This window comes from Dermacentor variabilis, chromosome 4, assembly GCF_050947875.1.
Source record: "Dermacentor variabilis isolate Ectoservices chromosome 4, ASM5094787v1, whole genome shotgun sequence".
Lineage (NCBI taxonomy): Eukaryota > Metazoa > Arthropoda > Arachnida > Ixodida > Ixodidae > Dermacentor > Dermacentor variabilis.
In genome coordinates, this window is record NC_134571.1 from 71,083,609 (window position 1) to 71,102,148 (window position 18,540).

Sequence of the window (18,540 nt, forward strand, 5' to 3'; positions counted from 1 at the left end):
TTCTGTCTTCCTTTGCCTCTTTTTTCCCCTTTCCCCGTATATCCCTCTAGCGCCGCTTCCGCCAGCAGCTACGACTGCTGCGCACGGGCAAGGAACGAACAGCGGGCGCGGCTGTCAGAAAATATTGCCTGCAAGACGAATGCGAGCCCGAATTCGACTGACACCGCACGGACCGAAATGTTGTCTCGCGTTTTCGGGAAGAAAAGCCGACGGGAAGTGGAGGCGGCCCTTGAGAAAATTCGCGCTTTATTCTTGCAGCTCTTATTCTTGCAGTCCGGTTCTTCTGTACATGCCGCGCCACGCGGAGCACCGCCTTCGTTCGAAATATGATGAGAGCGGCGCCTGTGTCTCCCCAATGTCCGGTAACGACCAAGCGGACATCGCGAGGCGGACAATGCATGCGGAAGTCGGTTTTCCCTCTTTTTTCCCTCGTACTCGTCTTCGGCACGCCGTGTGTCTCCGAATTTTTCTTTTCTTTTACGGTTGTCGGTTCCTTTAGTTATTCCTTTATCCTTCTCTCTTATTATAGGCTTGTACGGGATTATTTTCCCCCGCCTTTTCAGAGTTCGTTTCATGGGAGAATGAAAGGGTATTCGAGGGCTTCGTGCGGCCTATAGAACGGGTGCGAGGACGAGTATGGGGCAGTGGATGCTGCTAGAGGCGCACCGTGTCCTGTCTGCGGGGCCCGGACGCGCGCGATCAATGAGCAGAAACGGAAAAAGATATAGAAAAAAAAGAGCTATGAACAAGCTGAATGCAGCGGGCGAGGCGGAAATTTCGCTGCCGCTAGACAGGAAATGAGATTTGTGCGTCCCTCAGGCGCTCCAGCGAACTGCCTCCCCCTTCAGCAGTAGACCAAGCGTTTCCACCCCCAATACTCCATCCTGCCTTCCGACCCAAGCATCTCCCCCCTCCCCCCTTCGTCCAAGCGTCCAGTTCCAGTTTCCTCATCGTAGCAGGCGAAGAAAAAAAAAGGAGGAAGGCGAAAGAGGAAGCTGTAGTGACCACCCTTGATGGAAAAAAATACAGGATGATTTGGAGGAGTTTGCAGCGCCGCTTCAAAGACTGATTGCGTCAGAACGCTGAAAGTACGTGTCTCATATTTTGTTCTTCTCGGAACATGCAGGAAAAAAATATATATATAAACCGTAATCGGCAATCAAACTCTGATTTCGCGTTCTGGCTTTTCATTTCTCCTTCGTCAACGGATTGGGGTCTTCAGCGCCACCCTCTTTGCCAACGGTAAGGCACGGGAGACGCCCTCTGGCGGGATGACGAGAAAGGAAATGGAAAAGGCCCCGTGACAAGGCACCTTGTCCCGTAAAAGGGCCGTGTGCGGCTGGCTGCGTTGAAGCCAATGGTTTGCTTCTTACATCGGACGTCTCTGAGGCCTCGGGGGCATGTCCGTCTGCCAAGCTGATTGCAGCCACGGTGATGCGGCAGAAGGGGCCGGTCTGACCATCTGATATTGCTTCGGGAAGACCATGGGACAGTCATTCGGCGGTATGAGCTCCTACGACGAATAGCGAGGTGTCACGAAAAGTTATTAATGCCCGTTGGAGGCGGCATTTCTATGCCACGTGCGCGTCCCTTGATGTGAAGCTCAATCTGCGGTAGAAAGGAAACACCAGTGTGCGAGCTGACTAGATTGAAAGCGCCGTCACGTTGTGCCAGATTATTTGCACTGAGGTATTATACATATTGCTTCATAGGAGAGATACGTCCACTTATGCATTAATAACTTTTGAACCAATATGTTCTAGTATTTGGTGGCTTCCTGGGCTTTGCTCTCTATAATTACCAGGCAATCGCCCCTACATTCAAAGGCAGAACAACAAATAAAATGGACCGAAAATATTTTAGGTCTCAAATTACGTAAGACCATAAATCAAGACAATTTGACTTCTTAATGACAAACTACATTCATCCAAATAATGCAAGCGACAAAAGTCGTTATGCCTGAAGGTAAGGCTTAGATGTATATCCAGTTGTCATCCGCCTATTTCATCCATGTGGTACCTCCCACGCACCCACGTTGTAGTCGCGCCTGTACACCTCCCCCCCTCACCCCTCCCCCCTCACCCCTCCCTGCCCGCGTTCGTAGCTTATACTGCGTTCCGCAGAGCTGGCTTCTCCGTGTCAAGAGACTTTATGCGGGGAAGCTTCCAATTATGGGGGTAAGATTACGAATAGTACCAATGTGCGCGGTTGTACGCACGCACGCACATGTAGTCGTGGGACAAGAAGTACTTGTAGGACAAAAGGACGCGGTGGTCAAAGCGTCCACACCCGAAACTGCTGCACCGTTATCATCTTGAACGTTTTAGACGCAGGCTAAATCATTGAGATATGGCAGTATTCTAAATCTGTGGCTTTCTTTGCCACTTCCGCCCGCATTTCGCCCGGGTTTCCTTATTCCACGGTACACTAGTGCCCCATAGATGGTTTCAAATAAAAAGAAAATGGGCCTCCAAATGCAATTGTTCAAACTTCTTTATGTACAAGCAAGAAGTTTGTCATTATTATTATTATTATTATTATTATTATTATTATTATTATTATTATTATTATTATTATTATTATTATTATTATTATTATTATTACAGCAAATCTGTTAAGCGCTACCTTTCCCACTATTGTATCCGCATGTAGAAAAAGATCTCGAAGACAGTGCAATGCCATGCCGGGCCGCTGCGGAAGTGGCGCAGGCGTTAAACGCTCCACACACGTGAACCAACCCCAAAAATAGCGCAATGCCTGGCCTACCTGCGGCGGAGGTGAAGCAGGCGTTAACGTGTCGAATCTTATTCTAGCTGAGACTAAGAGGCAAAATTAGAGTTGGGTACTTTGCGTAAGCTTCAGAATAGGTAAAAGGGCTGCCAAATAAAGCGGAACGTAATCTACGACGGCAGTGAATTGAATTTGAAATTAATATTCGTCCTACAGGCAAATGGTGATGTTGGTGATGACGATGAGGTTGTGTTCAAAAGAAGAAGCTCACCTGCGCCGAAAAGCATGGCGCTGTTCCTGCGGGCCGTAGCCCACGCTTCTCTCCACAGGACTGCGGATAGGTGACTCAAATTACCTGCGAAGAAAGAAAAAAGAAAGAATATAATAAGAAATGTCGTGGAAGAAGGTGTGCTCGTGTATATCCAAGACAATCTTTGCCTCTGAAAGAATACGTGGTGTCCAAAACCCGACGTTTTTGACGTGTTTCCGGCTAGCGCTCCCGCCGCATTCAACCAACAAAAGCACAGCATTAAAGATCCGTATTTTAAATCCAGTAGGCACCACTCTATGCGGCGTGAATTTGGGAACCAGTTATGCGAAATAAATAAATAAATAAATAAATAAATAAATAAATAAATAAATAAATAAATACTATATCCTCCTCGGAACCGAAGAAAGCTCTGGAACAAAATCGCCTTTCAAATCGATTCCTATAGGTGGTGTCGAAAATATAGCGTTTATGACGTGTTTTTGGCTTCCCAATAGCTTCCGGTGCATGTAGTTAGCACAAGTACATCCTTCGAGATCCGCTTCTGTTACTCAGAGAGAGTCGCTACTAGTGCGCGCGTTTGGACATCACCTACTACTTACTGGTTAGTTCCGAACGGGAAAATTCCAGCTTTTGTTTGGTTACGTGCTGACGTAGAAAAGTAAAGTAGCAAAAGTAACCATCTTCATATTTCTTCTAGCATAGAAACCCGCTTTCCTCTATTTAAACATAGAGACGGAGACATAACATCATGTATGACGTTGGTATGCCGATTGGTACTTTCTGGATTTGCGTGTTAACTCTCAGTATTGTAAAAACTCTTAGTATCAGAGAAGTATCGGAGAGGCCTTTGCCCTGCAGTGGGCGTAACCAGGCTGATGATGATGATGATGATTTGAAATGCACTTAATGTGTGCTTTTGGCCGTCTGTGACTACACAACAATGATGATAAATTGGTGAATAAAGGGGAGGGTTGTGCGACATCAATTACACCTTAAATAGACGTTTACGTTAAGGTAAGGAACAGTGACATTCAAGTCCACGGTGATAGGAGAAATGGCAGAAACAAGACAGAATTATCCCCGCCGATAAATCGTAGCCATGAAAAACACTTGCCGGTTCCATAGGACAGATCAAGACAAATCGAAAAAGAAAAGGAAAGAAAGAAAAATAACACCCATATTCTGGCAAGGCAGAATAAAAAGATCATCATTGCATAAAACAGCACATGTTTCCTGCTATATCTTTCCTTCTTTCCCCTTTCTCCCTCTCTCTTTGTGAGAAACTTTATGTGGAAAAAATACAACGCTGTCAAATGATGACGTAAAACTAACTACCACTCAGTCCATAACAATTAACTTCAAAGTAGCTTCGAACTTTACAGCCTATCTTATCTCATTTCTGCGTACAGTTAGTTCCCTCTGGCTGCAAATTTTAAGCCGGCTCAACTCTGCACGACGTCCATAACAAATTGACTCATTTGAATGCGCCTTACGGAACGCCGGCTCTCTGTTGTGAAGTACACTCGGGGGCGCTAGCGCCGTATTCGGCATCAGTGCAAACTGCAGAAGTCTCTCGTAACGATTTAATGAGGTAAAAGCCTAAACGGAGGAAAATGATAACCGGAACACTAACGCCGCTGTTGCGGCAACTCGCATGCATCGCACGTCGTCGCTTTTGCCTGTACGGTGCAGGGAGCTGAGAAGGTACTGTATCATCCAACGTGCAGTAAGCTCTCTCCGCCAAGTGTTTGGATCGCGACACTGGAGCGATCGGATGGGAACTCGGCGCTGACGCCCGTGGTTGTACCTGGGTCGCAAGCCCCAAGGGTAGCGTTGGCCTGGCGGCCTGGGGTACAACTGGAAGCATCCGAAGGTCCCGGCAAAGCATGAGTCGACTGGTAACAACGAAACAACTTGTTTATTTTAACATCGCAAAGAGTTGGCGGTCAGGTTTGACCGTAGTAGAGAGACGGGAGAGCACTTCACTCAACAGAAGAAATCGGAGCCCTCCTTTTGGCGTCCGGGGGCAGCTGTTTTTATACTCTCGCAGTTGAGGGCAAGAAGGAACCCCTCAAAAGACGAGCACGTGAATGTACAATGGGCTAATGGTGACGCACACTGTCGTGGCGCTGCGCACGATCTCGTAGCACCCTGTCGTGGCGCTGCGCACGATCTCGTAGCACCCTGTCGTGGCGCTGCGCACGATCTCGTAGCACTCTGTCGTGGCGCTGCGCACGATCTCGTAGCACTCTGTCGTGGCGCTGCGCACGCTCTCGTAGCACCCTGTCGTGGCGCTGCCGGTCGGACACAATGACTGTAATGAGAGGCTGGTCCCTGCTTTGGCATCGCCTGTTTCGGGCACAATGACTGGAACGAGATCCCTGCTTTGGCATCGCCTGTTTCGGGCCCAATAACTGGAATGAGATCCCTGCTTTGGCATCGCCTGTTTCGGGCACAATGACTGGAATGCGAGGAGGATCCCTAGGCGGTCGCATCGCCGCAGACGCGCCTGGAAACACCTGGCGATGAGTGTTGCGGCGACGACGATCGGGCCAAAATGTCTGCCGCCCCGCCGCAGTCGCGCCGGCAAAACCACGTGTCGCAGGCGAAACGCAACAGACCGCCCCGCCGGGGGAAGGAGATCCCGATGGACAGGGGACTGCATCCGCTGTCCGGAGGGATGTCGCTCGATGATGCTCATAACCGAAGTCGGGCGTCCCTTGACGTTTCTTGAGCGCAGCGCACAGAGAAGGCCTCGTTCTCTCGTTCAGGTTCGCACGGGACACTGCAAAGTGACTTCGGGAGAGTTCACATTTTTGTTCTCGTTCCCGGCAAGCGTTAGAACTACGCTGAAAACTCAACCGCTCAGTCAGCAAGCACGGCACAACCCTCACTAAGCCCTGCCAGGCTCTTTCCCCTTTTTATACCACTGCCTAGTTCCTTACAGTAGTCTAGCATCACTCAGAACGCGTCCACAAATTGAAAAATTGCACTAGAAAGCATATCATCACTTTGAAACACTAAACAAAAGCAATATGTTAAAAAAAAATCCTGCCTCAGGAAGAAAAACATCAGTAACAAACAATTTTGAGGCTGATTCCTACGTTAGGGGCTTCGACTTAAGCCATCGGCGTTACCGTTGAGACTCCCCTTTTTGTAACGTACCTCAAAGGAATATTGTTGTAAAGCGAGGCTCCAGCGCAGGAGGCGGCCATTTTTGGGAGAGATGGTCTGCAGCCATTGGAGAGGGCAGTGATCCGTCTCAATGATAAACCTCGAGCCGGCTAGATAGCATGACAATTTCTGAACGGCCCACACGAGACACGCACACTCTTTCTCGGTGGCGCTATACGCCTGCTCACGACTGGTCAGCTTACGACTAGCATACAGGACGGGGTGTTCTACTTCTCCATTTTCCCGTTGGCACAGTACAACGCCCATGCCTCGCTCACTAGCATCGCACTGAACAATGAACTCTTTTGTATAGTCCGGCGATCGTAGCACAGGCTGGCTTGTTAGGGCACTCTTTAGGGCGCTAAAAGCTCTTTCCTTGGTCTCGTCCCAGACGACTGTTTGAGGCTCTGTCTTTCTTAGAGCATCCGTCAGGGGAGCCGCGATATCAGAGTACCTAGGGATGTACCTCTGATAGTAGCCGGCGACACCCAAGAACGACCGAATATCGGTCTTGGTGCGCGGTTGCGGAAAGTCTCGCACAGCGGCCACTTTTATTTCAGAGGGGCGGCGACGACCCTGACCAATCATGTGACCGAGGTAGACAACCTCGGCCTGTGCTAACTGGCACTTAGGAGCCTTGACTGTCAAGCCCGCTTCGCGCAGGCGGGTTAGCACTGCCCGCAAGTGTGCCATATGCTCAGACCAGGATGCGGAGAATATCGCTACGTCGTCTAGATACGGTAAAGCGAATTCTTGCTGTCCCCGCAACACTTTATCCATGAGACTTGAAAAACAGTATGGCGCGTTCTTCAAACCAAAACTCAACACTTTAGGACGGAATGTTCCCATTGGTGAAATGAACGCCGCATACCTACTAGCCTCTTCTGTAAGTGGAACCTGCCAATAACCCCTGACAAGATCTAGGGTGGAAATAAACTGAGCGCTACTAACTTTCTCAAGGCGCTCCTCGATGTTAGGGATCGGATAAATTTGATCCTTAGTGATGGAATTAAGCCTGCGGTAGTCGACGCAAGGACGAGGTTCCTTGCCCGGTACCTCAACTAAAATCAAAGGGGAGGTATAATCACTCTCACCTGCCTCAATAACACCGAGCTGTAGCATTTTCTTTACCTCAGCCTCCATAATATCGCTCTGGCGGGGTGACACCCGATACGCCTTGGATCGTACTGGCTCTGGGGAGGTAAGTTCTATATCATGAGTAAGTACAGAAGTCCTACCAGGCCTCTCAGAGAACAGACCTTGAAACTCTTGTAATAGCTGGTGTAGTTCGGTTTTCTGCTCAGGCGACAGCGGTGCTTTACTGATAAGGTCACTAATGACTTGACCGGTGTCTTCCCTGTTCGTCACTGAGCCTAGTCCCGGAAGCTCGACCGGAAGCTCTTCAGGAACGTTTACCATCAGGCACACCACTGCTTCCCTTTGTCTATAAGGTTTGAGCAGATTACAGTGGTAAACTTGCTGTGCTTTCCGCTTTCCTGGCAGACTTACCACGTAGTTAACGTCCGACAGTTTCTGAACAATTCGCGCTGGGCCCTCCCACTGCACGTCTAGTTTGTTGTTTAGCGATGTGCGCAATATCATGACCTCATCGCCAACCTCAAAACGACGGGCCCTGGCTGTCCGATCATAATAAACCTTGGCCCTCTGCTGGGCCTTTGCCATTGCTTCACCTGACAACTCCTGTGCCCTTCTTAAGCGTTCGAGGAGCTTAAGTACGTACTCCACTACGACTGGGTCGTCGCCCCTACCTTCCCATGATTCTCGAAGCATGCGAAGCGGAGATCGAAGCGAGCGACCGTACACCAGTTCAGCTGGCGAAAACCCCGTAGCCGCATGCGGCGCGGTCCTTAAAGCAAACATCACCCCAGGCAGACACAGCTCCCAGTCAGTTCGATGTTCAAAACACAACGCTCTCAACACGCGCTTCATGACGGAGTGGAGCTTCTCAACGGAATTCGACTGTGGGTGGTACACTGAGCTGTGTAACAGCTTTACCCCACACCTTTCGAGAAAAGTTGTCGTCAAAGCGCTAGTAAACACTGTGCCCTGATCTGATTGGATTTCCGCAGGAAAACCAACTCGCGCAAATATGGACAGTAGTGCATTAACTATCTCTACTGAGCTGAGTTCTTTAAGCGGCACTGCTTCAGGGAACTTTGTCGCTGGGCAGATCACAGTCAAAATGTGTCTGTACCCCGTGGCTGTTACCGGCAGAGGTCCCACAGTATCAATAACGAGCCGTCTAAAAGGCTCCGTAATGATAGGTACCAATTTCAACGGCGCCCTCGATTTGTCCCCTGGTCTGCCCACCCGCTGACAAGTGTCACATGTCCTCACGAAATGGTCTGCGTCCCGAAAACACCCTGGCCAATAGTACTCTTGCAAGAGACGGTCCTTAGTTTTCTTAACTCCTAGGTGTCCGGACCACGAACCCCCATGTGACAAGCGCAACAGATCCTGACGATAGCATTGAGGCACGACCAGCTGATCGAACTCCACTCCTCTTCGGTCTAGATACTTCCGGTACAGGACTCCACCTCTTTCCACAAAACGCGCAGTTTTCCTGGCGATACCTTCTTTGACATTGCAGCGCACGTTTTCCAGGCTGCCATCCTTTTTTTGCTCGGCTATCAAAGCCGACCGGCTGACTTTTAGCAACCTATCAAGTCCGTCTGACGTAGGCGCGATGAGCAAATCAGTAGATAGCTCTTCTAACTTTCCCGTGTCGGGATTTTCCTCTCCAGTATCTGGCGCCTTTAACGTTACAGACTCAAGTCTATTCAGTTCGGGCGTGCTCTGAATATCAGCTTGCTGCGCCTCTGACCCTTTTTCGTTGTTTGATAACGTCGGCCCCGCAACTACCGCCTTTGCAGCGAGCTCCCGAACCTTCGATCTGGTTAAAGCCTGAACACTAGCTTCACCAAACAAAAGCCCCTTCTCGCGCAGGAGGTGATCGGACCTGTTTGAAAATAGGTACGGGTACTGGGGTGGCAGCATAGATGACACTGCCGCCTCTGTCTCAAGCGCTCCGAAAGGTCCTTCAATAAGCACTTTTGCTACCGGCAGACACACGCTATGAGCTTCCACGGCTTGCTTGATCCACGCGCACTCGCCCGTGAACATATGGGGTTCTACATAAGACGGGTGAACTACATCCATCGTAGCTGCGGAATCGCGAAGCACTCGGCACTCTTTCCCGTTCACGAGGAGGTCTCGCATGTAAGGCTCGAGAAGCTTCATGTTCTCGTCAGTGCTGCCTATTGAAAAAAACACAACTTTTGGTGTTGTTTCCGGACACTGCGCCGAAAAGTGACCCGGCTTCTGGCACGTATAACACAAGCGCGCTCGCCTCATCTCGAACCGCTTTCTGCGTTTGGCTGCCGCCGTCTCTTTACGTTTGGTCGGACTGCTTTCGCTCGCATCCGCACTACGCGTGTCCCCCTTTAATCTCATGGGCGTGAACTTCGGCCTCTCAAACTTCGAGCCAAATTCACCCTTTTGACCGTCCTTAGCTCCGCGAGCTCGACGCGTCACAAACTCTTCGGCTAGCTCAGCGGCTTTAGCCACCGTACAAACGTCTGGCCTATCCAAGACCCAGTATCGCACGTTCTCCGGTAACCGACTATAAAACTGTTCTAGCCCGAAACACTGCAGAACTTTATCGTGGTCACCAAACGCTTTCTCTTCTTTGAGCCACTCCTGCATGTTCGACATAAGCCTATACGCAAACTCTGTATATGACTCACTTTTGCCTTTCTCATTTTCCCGAAACTTCCGACGGAACGCCTCCGCAGACAGCCGGTACTTTTTTAGCAGACTCGATTTTACTTTGTCGAAATCCTCTGCTTCCTCTCTATCCAAGCGAGCGACTACGTCGGCCGCCTCGCCGGGTAACAAAGTGAGCAAGCGCTGTGGCCACGTTTCCCGAGAGAACCCCTGCTTCTCGCACGTTCGCTCAAAGTTAACCAGGAACAAACCAATGTCCTCTCCAAGCTTAAACGGCCGCATTAGGTCAGTCATTTTGAACAATACTCGTTCTCCTGCACCGTGTGCCTGACTTCCATTACGAGCGCGTTCCATTTCTACCTCAAGACGCTTCATTTCCAAAGCGTGTTGACGGTCACGCTCTTGTTGCTCTCGCTCTTTCTGTTCTTTACGTTCACGCTCTTCTTTTTCTTTTGCAGTCTCCCTCTCTTCAATAGTCTCAAGGCATTCCGACAGCTCGTCATCCTCAGCCTCTAACTCAAGAATAGCCTTTAGCAGTTCTGGTTTTCTGAGTTTGTCCGAGACATCCAGACCCAACTCTCTTGCAAGCTCCAACAATTTCGGTTTGCGCAACGACTTCAAATCCATGGCTGCTCTGAATGCTGCTTTCTCTACTGCTTACTATTGTCTTGCCGCAAACTAACCCGGCAGCAACGACAACCACAATTACCAGCTCTGTTTCTGACACTAACAAAAGCCTGGCAAAGCTCAGAAGAAGAAAGTCCCGCACTCACCAAACCTCGCAGGCAGGAATTCCGCGCAGTCGTTCCGCTGCAGGCAACCAGTCGTCACACAGGGCTCGTTGCACTGCTCCCGGATCGTCGTTGAGCTGCTCAGCATACAGTCAACTGCATCTCTTTGCTGCTGGCCTCCGTTGTCGCGATCTCGCCGCTGGCAGACCGTTGTTTGAAGTCGTAGGCGATCTCACCGCTGCCAACCAGATGTTTGGATCCGGACTGCTGGTACGATCTGTTGGGAACTCGGCGCTGACGCCCGTGGTTGTACCTGGGTCGCAAGCCCCAAGGGTAGCGTTGGCCTGGCGGCCTGGGGTACAACTGGAAGCATCCGAAGGTCCCGGCAAAGCATGAGTCGACTGGTAACAACGAAACAACTTGTTTATTTTAACATCGCAAAGAGTTGGCGGTCAGGTTTGACCGTAGTAGAGAGACGGGAGAGCACTTCACTCAACAGAAGAAATCGGAGCCCTCCTTTTGGCGTCCGGGGGCAGCTGTTTTTATACTCTCGCAGTTGAGGGCAAGAAGGAACCCCTCAAAAGACGAGCACGTGAATGTACAATGGGCTAATGGTGACGCACACTGTCGTGGCGCTGCGCACGATCTCGTAGCACCCTGTCGTGGCGCTGCGCACGATCTCGTAGCACCCTGTCGTGGCGCTGCGCACGATCTCGTAGCACTCTGTCGTGGCGCTGCGCACGATCTCGTAGCACTCTGTCGTGGCGCTGCGCACGCTCTCGTAGCACCCTGTCGTGGCGCTGCCGGTCGGACACAATGACTGTAATGAGAGGCTGGTCCCTGCTTTGGCATCGCCTGTTTCGGGCACAATGACTGGAACGAGATCCCTGCTTTGGCATCGCCTGTTTCGGGCCCAATAACTGGAATGAGATCCCTGCTTTGGCATCGCCTGTTTCGGGCACAATGACTGGAATGCGAGGAGGATCCCTAGGCGGTCGCATCGCCGCAGACGCGCCTGGAAACACCTGGCGATGAGTGTTGCGGCGACGACGATCGGGCCAAAATGTCTGCCGCCCCGCCGCAGTCGCGCCGGCAAAACCACGTGTCGCAGGCGAAACGCAACACAAGTCTGCTGCTCAAATAAATGTTTCTGTGCTAAACTATTCAAGCATGCTAACCGATGCTTCGTGTTTCCCATATAATTTCTTCTTATAATATTATAATACAGTGATCTTATTCCCCCGTCATGTTTTCTTTTTCTGCTGAGTTGTCCGCGCTAAACAACATTCTGAGTTGTCCGCGCTAAACTGGCAAACGTGAAGCTAGAAAGAAAGAAGACACAGTTCCGAAAATTTTCTGTGAGCAAAATATGCACAGGGGGTCATAGCTTCTTGCACCACGTTCTGTTCCTCAAACCCTCCCCCTCCCCACTCACACTGTGGCTGCACTTGTAGCTGGCCTTTAGGAATTTCAAGACGGGCGTGAAAACTGCCCTCTTTTCCTGCACAACGCACCTGATGTCCAAGATCGTTTCACTTGCCGACTAATTAGCTATATTCATATTTTCCGATACACTTCGAGATAAATAAAGTGACAACGCGTACCACAAGAGGTGGGGGCATTGCATATACGGCCTCCTCAGCCCCCACCTTAATGGAGCGCTGTTAAAATAACAGAGGAATACGGCGACGACTCGAGGACACGTGACACGCTGAGCGAAGCAGAACGTCAGCCGTGATTCCGCTCCCGTCTTTCGGTGGCACGCACACGCCGTTCGAGCTACCGCTGCACTGCGTGCAACTAGTAGGGCCGAACGTTGCAGACGCAACGGCGCGCTGAGCGTGGGCCGCTTTGAGAAATCGCGCTGCCGAGCTTCGCCGCGCGCTGCGCCCTCGAGCGAAGGCGAGACGGGCGAGCGGCTCGCTGAAAGCGCTCGAAGCGACCGTAAAAGGGTAAGGAGCGAGGGTGTTGGCGTGGGAAGAGAGGGAAGGGCAGTCGCACGGCGAACCCGACCCGCTCGTTTCCCGGAATATTTATACAAACGGGAATCCAAACGAAGATATTCTCCCTTGATCGCCCGCAATTTGGCCGGGTGCGGACGGGAGGAAAGCTCGGTTCGGGAGCCTCAGAAGCAATGGAGCGGCGTCGAGCCAGTAGCGGTGCGCCCGTTGCCGCGAATCGAGGCTCTGATGACGATGCCTTCGGTTAGAGACTGTGCGTATAAAACGGTTTCAGTGCAGTCCCGCGGAGCACGTATAGTTCCAGCCTAAAGGACGCGCGAGATACACGTCGCTGTATGCAAGGGCACCAGTAGTGTCGCATTGTTGCATGAATGCGGAATGGTTAGGATTGCAGTGAGAAAACAAAAGTGGCCTCGTGCACAGAACAGTCAGCCTAAAGAATTTAGAATTACTTTTCTCAGCATTTGTAATTGTCTCCAAATTGAACTTGTGAAATCCATGTGATATATCCGCACACGGATATTGTTTCTTCTCCTACTCTGTAAAGCGTAGTGTCCACGATAAAGAGTGCAAGAGGCGACGCGCGCGCTCTTGTGTGCGTGCGTGCGTGTGTGTGTGTGTGTGTGTGTGTGTGTGTGTGTGTGTGTGTGTGTGTGTGTGTGTGTGTGTGTGTGTGTGTGTGTGTGTGTGTGTGTGTGTGTGTGTGCGTGCGTGCGTGCGTGCGTGCGCGCGCGCGCGCGCGTGCTCCGCTCATACGTTTTTCACCGCTCTGAGCAAGGCAACCCAATTCTTGTATTAACTGTCCGTGTCCTTCCTCAGTTTTTCATCGTTTTGTTTCGTCTTCGTTAGCTCTTTGTCCAATGCTTACGCGGAGTAGCCGCTTTAGAGTAATTTTATCTACTTCACCTTACATTTCTGCGCATTCCTACTGTTTGGACCTGACTGCTGGTACGATCTGTTGGGAACTCGGCGCTGACGCCCGTGGTTGTACCTGGGTCGCAAGTCCCAAGGGTAGCGTTGGCCTGGCGGCCTGGGGTACAACTGCAAGCATCCGAAGGTCCCGGCAAAGCATGAGTCGACTGGTAACAACGAAACAACTTGTTTATTTTAACATCGCAAAGAGTTGGCGGTCAGGTTTGACCGAAGTAGAGAGACGAGAGAGCACTTCACTCAACGGAAGAAATCGGAGCCCTCCTCTGGCGTCCGGGGGCAGCTGTTTTTATACTCTCGCAGTTGAGGGCAAGAAGGAACCCCTCAAAAGACGAGCACGTGAATGTACAATGGGCTAATGGTGACGCACACTGTCGTAGCGATGCCGTAGCACCATGTCGTGGCGCTGCGCACGATCTCGTAGCACCTGGTCGTGGCGCTGCGCAGCACACTGTCGTGGCGCTGCCGGTCGGACACAATGACTGTAACGAGAAGATGGTCCCTGCTTTGGCATCGCCTGTTTCGGGCACAATGACTGGAACGAGATCCCTGCTTTGGCATCGCCTGTTTCGGGCCCAATAACTGGAAGGAGATCCCTGCTTTGGCCTCGCCTGTTTCGGGCACAATGACTGGAACGAAATCCCTAGGCGGTCGCATCGCCGCAGACGCGCCTGGAAACACCTGGCGATGAGTGTTGCGGTGACGACGATCGGGCCAAAATGTCCGCCGCCCCGCCGCCGTCGCGCCGGCAAAACCACGTGTCGCAGGCGAAACGCAACAGACCGCCCCGCCGGGGAAAGGAGATCCCGATGGACAGGGGACTGCATCCGCTGTCCGGAGGGATGTCGCTCGATGATGCTCATAACCGAAGTCGGGCGTCCCTTGACGTTTCTTGAGCGCAGCGCACAGAGAAGGCCTCGTTCTCTCGTTCAGGTTCGCACGGGACACTGCAAAGTGACTTCGGGAGAGTTCACATTTTTGGTTCTCGTTCCCGGCAAGCGTTAGAACTACGCTGAAAACTCAACCGCTCAGTCAGCAAGCACGGCACAACCCTCACTAAGCCCTGCCAGGCTCTTTCCCCTTTTTATACCACTGCCTAGTTCCTTACAGTAGTCTAGCATCACTCAGAACGCGTCCACAAATTGAAAAATTGCACTAGAAAGCATATCATCACTTTGAAACACTAAACAAAAGCAATATGTTAAAAAAAATCCTGCCTCAGGAAGAAAAACATCAGTAACAAACAATTTTGAGGCTGATTCCTACGTTAGGGGCTTCGACTTAAGCCATCGGCGTTACCGTTGAGACTCCCCTTTTTGTAACGCACCTCAAAGGAATATTGTTGTAAAGCGAGGCTCCAGCGCAGGAGGCGGCCATTTTTGGGAGAGATGGTCTGCAGCCATTGGAGAGGGCAGTGATCTGTCTCAATGATAAACCTCGAGCCGGCTAGATAGCATGACAATTTCTGAACGGCCCACACGAGACATGCACACTCTTTCTCGGTGGCGCTATACGCCTGCTCACGACTGGTCAGCTTACGACTAGCATACAGGACGGGGTGTTCTACTTCTCCATTTTCCCGTTGGCACAGTACAACGCCCATGCCTCGCTCACTAGCATCGCACTGAACAATGAACCCTTTTGTATAGTCTGGCGATCGTAGCACAGGCTGGCTTGTTAGGGCACTCTTTAGGGCGCTAAAAGCTCTTTCCTTTGTCTCGTCCCAGACGACTGTTTGAGGCTCTGTCTTTCTTAGAGCATCCGTCAGGGGAGCCGCGATATCAGAGTACCTAGGGATGTACCTCTGATAGTAGCCGGCGACACCTAAGAACGACCGAATATCGGTCTTTGTGCGCGGTTGCGGAAAGTCTCGCACAGCGGCCACTTTTATTTCAGAGGGGCGGCGACGACCCTGACCAATCACGTGACCGAGGTAGACAACCTCGGCCTGTGCTAACTGGCACTTAGGAGCCTTTACTGTCAAGCCTGCTTCGCGCAGGCGGGTTAGCACTGCCCGCAAGTGTGTCATATGCTCAGACCAGGATGCGGAGAATATCGCTACGTCGTCTAGATACGGTAAAGCGAATTCTTGCTGTCCCCGCAACACTTTATCCATGAGACTTGAAAAACAGTATGGCGCGTTCTTCAAACCAAAACTCAACACTTTAGGACGGAATGTTCCCATTGGTGAAATGAACGCCGCATACCTACTAGCCTCTTCTGTAAGTGGAACCTGCCAATAACCCCTGACAAGATCTAGGGTGGAAATAAACTGAGCGCTACTAACTTTCTCAAGGCGCTCCTCGATGTTAGGGATCGGATAAATTTGATCCTTAGTGATGGAATTAAGCCTGCGGTAGTCGACGCAAGGACGAGGTTCCTTGCCCGGTACCTCAACTAAAATCAAAGGGGAGGTATAATCACTCTCACCTGCCTCAATAACACCGAGCTGTAGCATTTTCTTTACCTCAGCCTCCATAATATCGCTCTGGCGGGGTGACACCCGATACGCCTTGGATCGTACTGGCTCTGTGGAGGTAAGTTCTATATCATGAGTAAGTACCGAAGTCCTACCAGGCCTCTCAGAGAACAGACCTTGAAACTCTTGTAATAGCTGGTGTAGTTCGGTTTTCTGCTCAGGCGACAGCGGTGCTTTACTGATAAGGTCACTAATGACTTGACCGGTGTCTTCCCTGTTCGTCACTGAGCCTAGTCCCGGAAGCTCGACCGGAAGCTCTTCAGGAACGTTTACCATCATGCACACCACTGCTTCCCTTTGTCTATAAGGTTTGAGCAGATTACAGTGGTAAACTTGCTGTGCTTTCCGCTTTCCTGGCAGACTTACCACGTAGTTAACGTCCGACAGTTTCTGAACAATTCGCGCTGGGCCCTCCCACTGCACGTCTAGTTTGTTGTTTAGCGATGTGCGCAATATCATGACCTCATCGCCAACCTCAAAACGACGGGCCCTGGCTGTCCGATCATAATAAACCTTGGCCCTCTGCTGGGCCTTTGTCATTGCTTCACCTGACAACTCCTGTGCTCTTCTTAAGCGTTCGAGGAGCTTAAGCACGTACTCCACCACGACTGGGTCGTCGCCCCTACCTTCCCATGATTCTCGAAGCATGCGAAGCGGAGATCGAAGCGAGCGACCGTACACCAGTTCAGCTGGCGAAAACCCCGTAGCCGCATGCGGCGCGGTCCTTAACGCAAACATCACCCCAGGCAGACACAGCTCCCAGTCAGTTTGATGTTCAAAACACAAGGCTCTCAACACGCGCTTCATGACGGAGTGGAGCTTCTCAACGGAATTCGACTGTGGGTGGTACACTGAGCTGTGTAACAGCTTTACCCCACACCTTTCGAGAAAAGTTGTCGTCAAAGCGCTAGTAAACACTGTGCCCTGATCTGATTGAATTTCTGCAGGAAAACCAACTCGCGCAAATATGGACAGTAGTGCATTAACTATCTCAACTGAGCTGAGTTCTTTAAGCGGCACTGCTTCAGGGAACTTTGTCGCTGGGCAGATCACAGTCAAAATGTGTCTGTACCCCGTGGCTGTTACCGGCAGAGGTCCCACTGTATCAATAACGAGCCGTCTAAAAGGCTCCGTAATGATAGGTACCAATTTCAACGGCGCCCTCGATTTGTCCCCTGGTTTGCCCACCCGCTGACAAGTGTCACATGTCCTCACGAAATGGTCTGCGTCCCGAAAACACCCTGGCCAATAGTACTCTTGCAAGAGACGGTCCTTAGTTTTCTTAACTCCTAGGTGTCCGGACCACGAACCCCCATGTGACAAGCGCAACAGATCCTGACGATAGCATTGAGGCACGACCAGCTGATCGAACTCCACTCCTCTGCGGTCTAGATACTTCCGGTACAGGACTCCACCTCTTTCCACAAAACGCGCAGTTTTCCTGGCGATACCTTCTTTGACATTGCAGCGCACGTTTTCCAGGCTGCCATCCTTTTTTTGCTCGGCTATCAAAGCCGTCCGGCTGACTTTTAGCAACCTATCAAGTCCGTCTGACGTAGGCGCGATGAGCAAATCAGTAGATAGCTCTTCTAACTTTCCCGCGTCGGGATTTTCCTCTCCAGTATCTGGCGCCTTCAACGCTACAGACTCAATTCTATTCTGTTCGGGCGTGCTCTGAATATCAGCTTGCTGCGCCTCTGACCCTTTTTCGTTGTTTGATAACGTCGGCCCCGCAACTACCGCCTTTGCAGCGAGCTCCCGAACCTTCGATCTGGTTAAGGCCTGAACACTAGCTTCACCAAACAAAAGCCCCTTCTCGCGCAGGAGGTGATCGGACCTGTTTGAAAATAGGTACGGGTACTGGGGTGGCAGCATAGATGACACTGCCGCCTCCGTCTCAAGCGCTCCGAAAGGTCCTTCAATAAGCACTTTTGCTACCGGCAGACACACGCTATGAGCTTCCACGGCTTGCTTGATCCACGCGCACTCGCCCGTGAACATATGGGGTTCTACGTAAGACGGGTGAACTACATCCATCGTAGCTGCGGAATCGCGAAGCACTCGGCACTCTTTCCCGTTTACGAGGAGGTCTCGCATGTAAGGCTCAAGAAGCTTCATGTTCTCGTCAGTGCTGCCTATTGAAAAAAACACAACTTTTGGTGTTGTTTCCGGACACTGCGCCGAAAAGTGACCCGGCTTCTGGCACGTATAACAAACGCCCGCTCGCCTCATCTCGAACCGCTTTCTGCGTTCGGCTTCGGCTGCCGTCTCTTTACGTTTGGTCGGATTGCTTTCACTCGCATCCTCACTACGCGTGTCCCCCTTAAATCTCATGGGCGTGAACCTTGGCCTCTCAGACTTGGAGCCAAATTCACCCTTTTGACCGTCCTTAGCTCCGCGAGCTCGACGCGTCACAAACTCCTCGGCTAGCTCAGCGGCTCTAGCCACCGTACTCACGTCTGGCCTATCCAAGACCCAGTATCGCACGTTCTCCGGTAACCGACTATAAAACTGTTC

General features: G+C 51.3%; 1 protein-coding gene across 2 annotated transcripts in view; it reads right to left on the reverse strand.

The window, feature by feature from the left end:
- Positions 1 to 18,540, reverse strand: part of LOC142579336 (uncharacterized) — a 162,717-nt gene that overhangs the window by 42,347 nt on the left and 101,830 nt on the right. For both annotated transcript variants that reach the window (XM_075689414.1, XM_075689413.1), the window contains exon 2: positions 3,002 to 3,085. In XM_075689414.1, the coding sequence (XP_075545529.1) occupies positions 3,002 to 3,017 (16 nt within the window). In that variant the 5' untranslated portion in view covers positions 3,018 to 3,085. The remainder of the gene's footprint in view (positions 1 to 3,001; positions 3,086 to 18,540) is intronic.